This window comes from Danio rerio, chromosome 20 (genome assembly GCF_052040795.2).
Source record: "Danio rerio strain M-AB ecotype USA chromosome 20, GRCz13ab, whole genome shotgun sequence".
Taxonomy (NCBI): Eukaryota; Metazoa; Chordata; class Actinopteri; order Cypriniformes; family Danionidae; genus Danio; species Danio rerio.
In genome coordinates, this window is record NC_141040.1 from 32,754,912 (window position 1) to 32,767,500 (window position 12,589).

At 34.9% G+C, this 12,589-nt stretch overlaps 3 protein-coding genes across 4 annotated transcripts in view; 2 read left to right on the forward strand and 1 right to left on the reverse strand.

Moving 5' to 3' along the window:
* The window catches only part of LOC147839360 (uncharacterized), a 963,858-nt gene that overhangs the window by 408,696 nt on the left and 542,573 nt on the right, over nt 1-12,589 (forward strand). The window lies entirely within an intron of this gene.
* rab15 (RAB15, member RAS oncogene family) overlaps nt 1-12,589 on the reverse strand; it is a 48,214-nt gene that overhangs the window by 16,597 nt on the left and 19,028 nt on the right. The window contains 1 exon segment of one of the 2 annotated variants that reach the window (NM_001002318.1): nt 1,209-1,495. The exons of the other annotated variant lie outside the window; for it this stretch is intronic. Coding sequence (NP_001002318.1) covers nt 1,209-1,332 — 124 coding nt within the window. The 5' untranslated portion in view covers nt 1,333-1,495. 2 annotated transcript variants of the gene reach the window in all.
* fntb (farnesyltransferase, CAAX box, subunit beta) overlaps nt 4,479-12,589 on the forward strand; it is a 23,768-nt gene continuing 15,657 nt past the window's right edge. The window contains 2 exon segments of the mRNA NM_001002128.1: nt 4,479-4,646; nt 6,455-6,519. Coding sequence (NP_001002128.1) covers nt 4,548-4,646; nt 6,455-6,519 — 164 coding nt within the window. The 5' untranslated portion in view covers nt 4,479-4,547.

The following is a 12,589-nucleotide window of genomic DNA, read 5'->3' on the forward strand; positions in this document are numbered from 1 at the left end:
TAATGCTGGTTCTCCCCTCCCACCATTCCCACTTGTCTGTCAGAGTGTGGCTTAGTCTCCGGCAGCGTCAGATAAACAGCACAGTGACAGACGTGAAGGAAGCAGACCTCTCTTAACGTTTGTGAGAAATACTACAGTAAGAACTTTCCCAATGATTATTCGATGTATTTGTTGTGGAGTTAATTCAAGCCTTCTTGCAATGATGAGTCACACACAACATCGTTACAAAGTTTGCACACACAGATGACACACACTCACACACAGCGTGCACGTTTAACTTTTCACTGTTTTTCACAGCAAATGTGACAGCATACACGTTAATATCCACTGCTGTATGGATATCCGTTATGTTAATGTACAAAATAACCATGATTTAACGTCCACAAACCTGGATTGAGTCGTCTTCTTTAATAATTGTACTGACATGCGGGTGTGGTAATAAAGACAGTAAAGTTGCTGTAACTCATTAAAAACATGCACCGATTTAAAAAAGTTTTAAACTTATAAAACTCATTCACATCTGATGATGATTGATGATCACAGAGATCTGAACAGATCTTTTAATCCTGACAACAGCTAAATCACTTGTAGAATAATCTCTCTGTCCATCTTCTACAAGTTATTTAGCCGTTTTCGGGACATATCAGCACACTGGGAACACCTCACACTCTATAAACACTGAAAAAATGAGAAGCTTATGAAGCACACAGAATTCTGTTTTTCATAACACCCAATCAACTCAAATAAAATGACTCCTGCTCTTTGAAAGCTCGCAGTGATAAAATATTCATTTTAGGGAAAGCGGTCTCACTGCTGGGACAGAAAGCTTACAATTGAGTTAAACCTGATTTCCATTTCATATCAATACAAAGAACTTGAAAAGTACAAAGACAGGACACTTTTATAGGCATCAAGTGTGATACACGCAAACCACCTGCACTTTCAGGGTCCATTCATGCGATATATTATTAAAAACTACCTTATTATCTTTAAGAGGACATTCTACGACATATGTTTACAATCAAGCGTGTCAGAAAATATGACCGTGTGCGTGTGTTTATGTGTGTGAATGCATCTCACTGTGTGGTGTAATTCTCCAGCCTTTCTTTTCACGGCTCATAGACTATAATGGCCCAGCAGCGCCTGTGTTTTTCTTATCTGTTTGTTCTGCAACTCTTTGAACGGATGCATGAAAGTAACACTCTTACCGATGGTGGAAATGTGAGAGGGATGAAATTCATTGTCCGTGAATCTGCATAATAAACAGGTTTTGCCGACACCGGAGTCCCCGAGCAGCAGGAGTCTGAACAGCACATCGTACTGTTTGGCCATGGTGTCTTATGGTCAACAATTAAAGGAACTCAGCGTCGGGTTTCCATGTCCACCCTCTTCAAAGTATCATCTTCTCGCTTTTTCCATCGACGTGCGGATTTCCCCGAAAGAGCGTGAGGATAAAACTGGAGTCAGTGTGATCAGTGCCGATGCTGTGTGGTGTGGTGGGTGCGGTGCGGTGCGGTGGGCTACAAGATCTCTGTTCGTTCAGCCGACATCCTTCACACCTCAGGAAATGGGTGGAGATTACGGCCATAATATATTTATGGATAATAATATTTTTATCTGTATTAACTTTATATTTACTAAGAGTGCGCAGATAGATGCATTTATGGTAGTTTTATTTTAATGTTAAAAAATAAAATTGAGGCAAGACAAATTATTACAATAAATATTATAGTATTATACTGTCAAAAAGTCAGAATGGAACTTTTTGTGTGTGTCTACAATAAATAGTAACAAATAAATTAAATTTGTCATACATAGGAATGATGGCTGTTATAATTAGTGATGCGAGAATCGTGATCGAGTCAGAACGGATGAGTCGAATCTTTCCATATGAATCAACTGAATCGGTTCGCAAAACTGGATTGAACTATTCATCAATATTTTTGTGTGATCATTCTGGCTGTTTTGGTGCATTTTAAACAGCATAAAATGGTACAAATGTGTATTTCTATTTAAAAAAAAAAGAAAAAAAATTCACCTTCTCTTTCTTTCATAAATCTGTTTATACTAGGAACATCTCAGGACTTTCAAAGCAAACTTATCTAGATTTGAAGCTATTATATTTGCATTATTGAAAGCAATTAAATAAAAAACAGCATTATTTTTTAAATATGGGATTCTATTTTTATTAACTATTTTATTATAGTAAAATGTGTAATATTTTTGCTTTTTAGTTTGTTAAAAGTTAAAATTGGCTTTAAATAATTAAAATTATGAATGAATAAAAATTATGTAATTATATAAATGTGTGTGTTGATATGAATATCAGGATTATTTTTTATAAGTACTGGTAGATTTATGTGTGTGAGAGATTATTGTTACAGTGCACAAAAACAATAATGTATTATAACTGAAGCTTTATGCTCCCTGATTTTAAGTGCTGTTATAAAAAAAAAAGCTTTAAGTGAGAGGAAAACAGTACTTTTTTAATGATACCTTTTGCAGAGGCTTATTTAAAGGTATAAATATTGTAATAAAAGTTCAGTTTCTTGCACAAATCAACTGTTTCGCTTCATATAACTTCAATGAATACCCAAAAGTCATTCATTTTGTTTTGCTTGTATGTTTGTTTGTTTGTTTTTTACTTAAATGATCATTTTCAATTAAAGATCTTTAATGTTTTACTGTAGAAAAAAAACACCAATGCCCAGAACATGCAGAGTACATAAATTAACAGTAAATTTAAATTTTTGGGTAAACTAAAATATGAATTAATATAATTAAAAACAAACTTAATTAATAAACTCATAATTAAATTGATAACTTCATTCATTAATTTTCTTTTCGGCTCAGTCCCTTTATTAATCAGGGGTCACCACAGTGGAATTAACCACCAACTTATCCAGCATATGTTTTAAGCAGCGCATGCCCTTCCAGCCACAACCCAACACTATAGGAAGCACCCATACACTCTTGCATGCTTAAACAAACTACGGCCAATTTAGCTTATTCAATTCACTTAGAGCGCATATTTTTGGACTGCAGGCAAAACCGGAGCACCTGGAAGAAACCGCTACATGCAAACTCCACACAGAAATGCCAATTGACGCAGCTGGGGCTCGAACCAGCAACCTTTTTGCTGTGAGGCAACTGTGCTACCAACTGCATCACCGTGCTGACCCAGAGCATATTTAGACAGTTTATAAAGCTCTCTTAAAAAAAACACAAAGGCAGGTTTTCTTTTTTACATTTTACATTTGTGAATGTAATATTTGCTTAAGAAAATAATTACATTTATTTTAAAAACTTTATTTTCATTTGTGGGGTCTGAGTTAAAATATCAAAACATTATTACAAAACTCCTGAATGTAATGATGTTACAAAAGTAAATGTATGTCAGTGTCAACTGTAAACTTGACTGTAAACTTTTTTGACAGGATAAACCTGTGGATCAGTTAAAAAACAAAACAAAAAAAAACTCTTTCCTTATTTGTATTTTTCCTCAGTTAAGATTCTCATATATATATATATATATATATATATATATATATATATATATATATATATATATATATATATATATATATATATATATAAACTGACTGAGACATGTCAGATATACAGTAAATCAAATGCAAAACCATAAAATTGAACAAAATAAAATGTACATAACAACTTAACAAAAGAAAAAAAAGAACAACATACCGTGCAGACATCAAACAGAAACTCTGTTAAGGGGTTAAATAAAACCATACTCTAGAAACAAATCATACAATTGTTTTGCCTTCTCACCCTTCATTATTTTTAAAGCTTCTACATAGGTGGCAAACTCCTTTTTAAACACAATCAATTGAGGATTTTGTGAATGAAGAATTTAAGTAAAATGAGTAAACAATTTGCAGTTAAGTCATCATCTTTGCTACTCAAATGTACTCCAAACTTCACAATGTCCCAACAAGGAAACCTTGAAATATATTGTTTTATCCAGTTGTCCACATCAGACCAGAAAAGATTAACCAAATTACAACAAATAAATGCTTAACAGTTTCAATATCACTATTGCAGAATTGGCAAACATTACAATTCACATTAAATCTTTTTCTCAGAAACTTTTTTTGCAGGGTAAATATCATACAGAATTTTAAAATGTACTTCTTTGTGTTTTGGAGGAAGAGGAAATGTCAAATATTTGCATATAATTTTTTTAACTAAATTCATATTAAAAAGGTTGGAATATATAAGTTCTTTGAATAGGACCGGGATAGCATTCCTGGATTATCAAAAATATTACCATATGTTCAAAAACGACGTGAAACGTATTGCGTCATGACGTCGAAGAATCTCCGACTCTTATCTGAACCGAACAGTTTGAGAGAACCGTTTCGCATCACCGTCGCCGTTTGCTCAACTGTGCCTTCAGGCTTTCCGTACTTGAGCTCGAAGTCACTTGACTCGGTTGAGGAAACCCCGCCCACGCGATCTTGACACTTGCCTTGCTGGAAAACTGCTGTCTTTCTGTCCCAGTGCATGAGTTTTGAGAGCTCATCATGGAAGAGGCGCCTCCATCCCTGCGATGCTTTCAGGAATCGCACTCCTCTGAGCTTTTCAATGATGACGGCTTGCAAACGGTGACCTCGAGAGAGCAGGTGAGCTTAACTCTTAGTATTAGTTAGCTAATTGGTATTAGCGCAGAGCTAACTGTCTATTTACTGATGCTGTGCTGATGGAGACAGTAGTGGGCTCTGCACGTGCGGGATGTAATTATACTAATACCGTAGTGTAAACGAAACAGATTCATTTTAGTAGTTTATCTAAATTGATTTTAATTCAGACATCCTGGATAAAAGAAGAAAAACAACATAAAATATTGTCATATAACGAGAATCTGCTCATACTGCACTGTTGTTGTGTTGCTCTGCATGGGTGATTGACCGTTCGCCATCAGAAGTTATTAAGCCAGTAGTTTCGGAAATATCAGTGATTTTTAGAGATGCCAACACGTGTATCAGACAGTTTCTGACTACACCAAAGGGATAGTTCACCCAAAAACGACAAACCAAAATGTCGGTGGTGACCTTTTCCCGCAATAGAAGATTAAAGAAGATTTTTGTTTTGCAAAAAAAGGAAAAATAGACAAAAACTAAATATAATATTCCCTTTTGATTTAATTCAGTAGATATTTTTGCTATGTAGATTGTCGAATCAGTTTAAACTCTTGATGATACATTAAGGGGCTATTAAGCAAACAATGGGGTTTATGCACACAGACTTTTCATTTCAGCCAGCCTCAGTGCTTTCTGTAGCCTTTCCATTATAAAACTGTCACATTTATGTCTAATTTTTTTTAAAAATCAGTGACCGTCACTGTTTGATAGATATATGATATGAGTTGGGTCTCCGATCGGACAAGAAGCACTGCATTCAATTCCATTTTCAATTCCATTAATTCCTTTTATTGCTTTTTTATATCTTTAATTGAGTCACGAAAAATTAGGTCTTGATTTTCTCTGTATTTAATTAAGGCTGAATGCTACATCTGTGATTTAAAAGTAATGTACAAAATAATGTACTGACTGAAATTCTAGTATGCACTAGTCGTCCTTCAGATTTCTAATAAATGTATAAAACCCAACAAGAGGTGCACAATATATTGTCATAGCATCGATATTGCAACATGTGAGTGTCAGCAATAGTCACATTGCAAGATATGCAATGTTGAGTTGGGATTATAGATGACCAGAATTCACAGGTCAAAACGCATGAGATTTGTGGAGACACATAACTTAACCACTATAGAGTGAAAGTTTAAAATATTCATCGTCTTTTACGACATTTGTGAGCATTTTAAGAGAATATAAAGATAATTAAGAAGTCTAATAACGATGCATTGTGTTGTATTATTTATGATGAAGACTATGCAATGCTCTTTTACATTTGATTATTCAATTTCTGTACTCGAATACCGTTAGACTCTTCCCAGTAAACCTCAAAGCACTGTTTATTTTACTTTAATATTTGCTCCATTGTGTTTATTCATGACAGTAGTTTGCTTATTATATGTATATTATAACTTGCAAAAATATATTTATATTTTACTTTCATACAAAATCATCCATATCACTCTAGAGTAATGACTTTCCAAAGACAACTATTTAAGTAATCTGGAGGAATTGTGTGAATTATATATATTGGGGAATATATCTCGCTGAGAAAAACAATTATCGAAATGTCAGTTTTTTCCAAAATCGTGCAGACCTAAACCCAACTGATTGTTTTTGTGTGACACTGACGTAATGTGAACAGAATGCGATATCAGCCACACTTATAATACACAGTCAGCATCAGCCATAGTGCATCCTTTTGTTCTGCATGTCATAGGCTTGTTGTTTTCACATTTTCTGTTTGGTGTTCTCACCTCCACATTTTGTGTTTCCTGTCTTATCATTAAATCCAGAGAAAGGTTGAACGCAGTATTCAAGAAGTATACAGTGTTTACCAGCAAATTCACACCTCACCGCAGTAAGTAAAGTTCAGCTTTCTCTGGCCATTATCACACTAATGCTGAGTCGGATCACAAGATTCACTGTGCTGCTTTTGGGTCACCATTCTTCACTACACTACAAGTATATGTTAATTTGTTGTTGAAGATGTCTTCCTTAGCAAAACCAATATTCGATTTCTCTCTGCTTGTGTCTGCTATGCATGTTACATAGTAGGGCTGCACAGTATTGTCTAAGCATCGATATCACAATGTGTACATCTGCAATAGTCACATCGCATGATTTTCAATGTAAAGTATGGGTTATTGTCGACCAAAAGCTTGTAGTTTAATAGCAAAGTTTAATCATTGTGGATTTAAAGTTTATAATTTGCATGAGTTTTGACTGTTAAACATATCAAGTAAGTTTAAAGCATCCAGGCACAAGAAACAATAACATTTGTAGCTAATAGTGAAGGCTTCCAAGTGTCATTTTAGATTGGATTTTTCATCCCCTTTGTGGTGATTTTGGGCCTACTCACACTATGCATTTTGAACCGTGCCCTGGCCTGTTTCCTGGATTGTTTGAAAAGTGTGAGTGCGCTGAATCAGGCTCAGGCACAGTTCACTTGGCCAGCCCTGGCCCGGTTGGAAGAGGTGTGCCAGAGCGCTTTTCTCTTGAGCTTTGGCGTGGTATGCTTATAGTATGAGTGCTAAGCGCGCCTGAGCCCGAAACTGAAGACGAGACGTGACTTTTACGGCACTGTTTTGTATGGATTTATTAATCATTCTTAATGTTTAATGAACGCAAACAGTCGTAGATTATTAAAGACGCAAACCCCCCACTGCACAACAGCTGCATCTTTAGCAAACCTCCTAATTCCTGCAGCACGAGGACTTTTTGATTGTTTATGAGTGTTAAAAGTGGCTGATCTGTTCTGCCAAATATTTGACTGCGTGTCACTGCATATCAAACGACTAAAACAATTTAACTAAATAAATCCCCATTGTGCTAAGCGAGAGCGCCTCTTTACTGAACAGCGCATCATCGATGACCTAAGCGTGCCCAGGCCCGAATGTAATGTGAGTGAGGGCCGTCGGGAGCAACGGGAGGGGGGACAAGCGTGCTTTGGCCCGGTTCAAGGCAACTGTAAATAGTGTGAGTACGCCCTTTGAGTCTTAATTTGGCCACAACTTTCTCTGTTTCAGCAAATGAAATAATTTTTGGTGACACACATTTTTGGAAAATGCTTTGAAAATTGTAAAACAAATTACCAATACACTTTTTGTTATGTTCGTGGCTGTTTTTGCCCCATTTACTTCCATTATAGTGATATTTTTTTGATTGCAAATCCACCATATTATCATACATTCTTGATTGTTGCTGGTTTTCCCTGTTGGGAAGAGGTAAATTTACAAATAAAAAAAAAAGCTTAGTTTCTGAAGCTTATGGTTATACGGAGTATAGTGTGGGTGTGTGTGAGACACTTTTGCACACTTACCTTGATATGTGTGAGAAAAGCAAAAAAAAAAAAAAAAAAAAAACAGCTCAGCTGTCAGAACAAAGTAAGTGTATTTATGCACGCACACTATAATTTGCTGTTTTACTCTATTAAACACCCTATCTTACTCAAAAAGGTTTTGAACAGGCCTATTTAATGTGTTAACAGTGCCATGGCAACAGTGCCATGTTGAACATCAGGGTTAACTGATGCTTTGCAATTCAAACATGTCTATATATTGTAAGTCAATGGGGCAAATACAGCCACGCACATAACAAACGTGTAGTCAATTTGAACAAAACACAAGGGTTAAATATTTGTGTTTAACTGTGCACTTTTTTACTTATTTGTATGTTTTATACCCCCTTAAAATCTGGGTTAAATAGAATTGTAACTATTTTAATGTAATTCATGCAGATGCATTCCCCTTTAAATCACCCTAACCATTTTGAAATAATAAATTCTATATATGGAATGTATTTTATATTGCAGTATATAATGCAAGAAAACATAATATTTTCTTTCCAATATCATGCAGCCCTATTATATAGCATAGCCTTTTTATGTTTTATTATTAGTTTGCAGCTTCACAGCATATGCAGGAAAAAACTAAAGTCTATGATGTACTAGTTACATTTGCTCTGCTGCAGCCAATTTTTCCCCTTTGTCCACCACAGCTTGACATCAGTGTATTTCAGAACTTATATCTTCTATGCTTTAAGCATTGGTAAATGAAATGAGAAACCCAGGTGTGGTAAAACTGATGCAATCAGTCCCCTAGATAAAGGTTGTGAAACCCTAAACATTAGAAATAGATGCTGTAGTAAAACATCAGCTGTTCTGCCACAGGTCCAGATGGTGCTTTTTGCTGCTGTTATCAAATTTACAACTTTTCTAATTTCGTACTCTAATGAGAAAACTGTGGAAAAACATGTATAAGCAGCACCACAAACAGTCATTCTGGGAATTGACACTCACTAGCCACTTGGGACACTAGGGACACCTGCTTGGTACTGCATCAAAGAGAACAATACTTAACAACTAAAAACTACAATTTACGGGTAATTTTCTCACCCTCAGGGCATTGAAGAGGAGATTTCTTTGATCAATGGTGATTTGTATAGTCAATGGTCACCTGCTTTTGAGATTAAAAATAAACACACACAAACAAACAAGTCTAAATCAATCGAGGTCCGATAAAGTAAAACGATCAGTTTGAACATGAAACTGAACATTATTTGCAAATATTATTAAATTTAATCCACAGCCTTGGTAAACGGTTCTTGGCACTCATGAGCTCAGACATGAATTCATTGATCAATGGAATAATCAGAATGGATTAATTTCTGCAAGCATAATTATAGCAGTTGGAGCATTTTGTGCAATCACAGCCCAGGTTACAGCCCAAGTTACATTTTGAGAAAAATCTCCAACATCATTTATGTAACCTCAATAATTCTATATAGACAGGTGGATCAAAAATGATAGTCATGTTTCTGCGATTGTAATGTGTCGATTACATTGTGGTATCTGTATTGCAGATCCATATTCTGAAGCTGAGGCTCTATTTTTGGCTCTGGAACACAAAAAAACTCAAAAACACAAATTTATTATTTTTATCATTTTACTATTAAACTTGAGGATTCTATTGATATTGACGTTTTTATTAAAGTGAAGGAGCTTTTATACTATAGTTTTCTGCTGCATCCCAGGACATTTTGGCTTATTTGGAAATGAAAGAGCAGAAAAGCTGCCAAAACGGCTCTAACTGTAAGAATAAAGGAGTGCCCACCTTCAGATTTAAAGCCACTTATAAAAGGCTATATTCTTTAAAAATAGCAAGCAGAATGCAATTAGTGCTCAACAAAATAAATGTTTTGAAATCCAACCATATTAGGAAGAAAATTAAACAATTTTATGACATGATGCGGTTGTTTACACAAGATGCTGTATCAGACACAAGACTCACTAATGGACATTAGTTTTTAATGATATTAGACAACGATTTGTATCTAGAGAGACTTTAAAGGAAATATTTTTAAACATGTATCCTGCAAAAATGGTAAAATTCCTATCAAAAATAAATTTTTCCAAAAAAAAAGCTGTTGATTAAAGCTTATAATAATGTAAAGAAGTTACATTTGTGTTTATTTTTAATCTTAAACGCTGGTGATCATTGACATGTATTATAAAAATCACCAAGGACCACGGATTCATCTAAAAATCTTCTTTAAATTTCTTCTAAAGATTCTTAATTGCCTACCCCTTCAATGACCTTATAGTGAGTCAAAACTGTACATTTTTATTTTTGGGTGAACTATCTTTAAATCTGTCTTTCAACCACACCTCAAAGGTGCTCTAATGGTAGGAGATCTGGTGACTGTTGAGAGCCATTTGAGTATAGAGAACTCATTGCAATTTTCTAGAAACCAGTTTGATCTGATTTGAGCTTTGTGTCATGGTGCATTATCCTGCTGGAAGAAGCCAATCACAAGATTCACACTGTGGTCATAAAAGGATGGAAATGGTCAGTTAAAACGCTCTTGAAAGTCCCAGAAGATCAGCAGTTTTTGAAATGCTTAAACCAGCCTGTCTGGCACCAGCATCCACACCATGCTTAAAAAGAAAATTAAATCAGCTTTCCTTTCCAGTTTGACTTTAGGTAGATCATCTTGGTCAAAGTTATGTGCCTAAATGCATTCAGTTGCTGTTGTAAGATTGGCTGGTTAGGTATTTGTTTTAAAAGGATAGTTCACCTAAAACTGAAAATTCGGTCATCATTTACTCATCCTTCACTAGTTCCAAACCTGTTGGAGTTTCTTTTTTCTGTTGATTACAAAATAAGTTAAATGAAAAATGCTGAAAACCTGTAACTATTGACTTTAATAATGAGCAAAACAACTATGGAAGTCAAGGGTTACAGGTCAGCATTTTTAAAAACCTTTGTGTTCAACAGAAAAAGGAAATATAGAAAGGTTTGGTATTATTTGAAAGAGAGTGTTAATTTTTGTATGAATTATCCATTTAATAGCTTGTTGTAAAGGTGTTCCTAATAAACGTGCCAGTCAGCGTATACATGTTCACATGACACAGTGCTTGCTTACTATTTATTATGAGTTTTTGATCATGTGATGTTCCTGTGGTGCGATAAAAGAAAAAATACATAATTTAAAAAGATAAAATTGGGTAAGATTTTTTGTTCTTTTTATTTTTGGGTGAAATATCCCCATCGAATACATGTCAACTTGACATTTTTGTAAAGGTAATTGACAAGAACAATACCAGTACTGGAAGATTTCTATTTCAAATAAATGTTTGACAATGGTTTCTTAAAAACAAGCGCATATATTTGCTATTAATAAGAAATGTATCTTAAAGGTCCCATAAAATTAAAATAAGGTTTTTTGTAGATGTTAGTATTGTTAGTTTTTAGGATATTTATAGACAAGTGTGCCCCAAAATAGTGCTAATTTGTGTTTGGAAAATATAAAACGGATATAAACATGTTAAGCTTGCAGTTTGTCACTTTCACCTAAATGGAGCAACAATTTTTTTCAAGTCTCCTTAAACTACAGTTTCTCATCAAATAATTACCAATCAAATGCTCTTCAGTATCTAACATGTCCCACCCCCTTCAAGATGCCTCTCATTTGCTTTTCATTTGATGCACTTGAGCTCGGTCGCTCTCACTGGCAGAGTGGTGATAAAAACAAAACGCTATTGGCTGTTTTTTAAAAAGGGGAGGGGCTACACACCATATCTTCATGTTTCATTTGAGATTACGTCAAACATAGAATGAAAATGCATATTTCAAATCACTTCATGGGACTTTGAAGCACCAGATCTTCATATCAGAATGATTTTTGAAGGATCTTGTGACACTGATGCTGAAATTTAATTAGCTTTACCTTCATATAAATGAATTACATTTTTAAAAAATGTATTCAAAAAGAAAACAATTAATTGAAATGTAATCATGCTTCACAATATCCTTGATTTTGGTTTATTTATAATCACAAAATTGCAGTCTTGGTGAGAATAAGAGACTTTCTTCTAAATGATCAAAAACCACACTGAGCCCAAACTTTTGAACTGTTGTATGTTGTATTGTGGCCTACATGCACAGACTGTCAGTTCAGTTACAGTTAATACCAGACACGAAAGAACAAATAAACTAAGCTGCAGAAAAAACAACAAATTTGTCAACTTCAGTTTTAATTCACATGAACCCTGTCTGCTGCCACACTAACCAGTATGTTAGTAACACAGCAACGTAATGACTGTGTTTTCAGTGGTCCAGCAGAGAGCAGCAGTGTAGAAAGAAAGCAGGGGTTAACGATTGGTTCTCTCTACTGGGATAGCCTTAAATTAGCTATACCCAGGCACCTCTGCAGCAGCGCTGAAGTCAAGCGGACCATGTGTAGGCTGTGTTCTGACTCACTGACTCCGTCATTTTAACACTGCCACTGCCTTTGATGGGGATAATTGGAGGATGCACAGTGGTTCAACTTGCTTTTGTACAAATAAGTTGTGGCTGAGCTAGTATCAATCTTTATAAAGGTTGAAGTTATTTACACTTTGTGAAGAGACATTTTTGTGTATGCGTGTG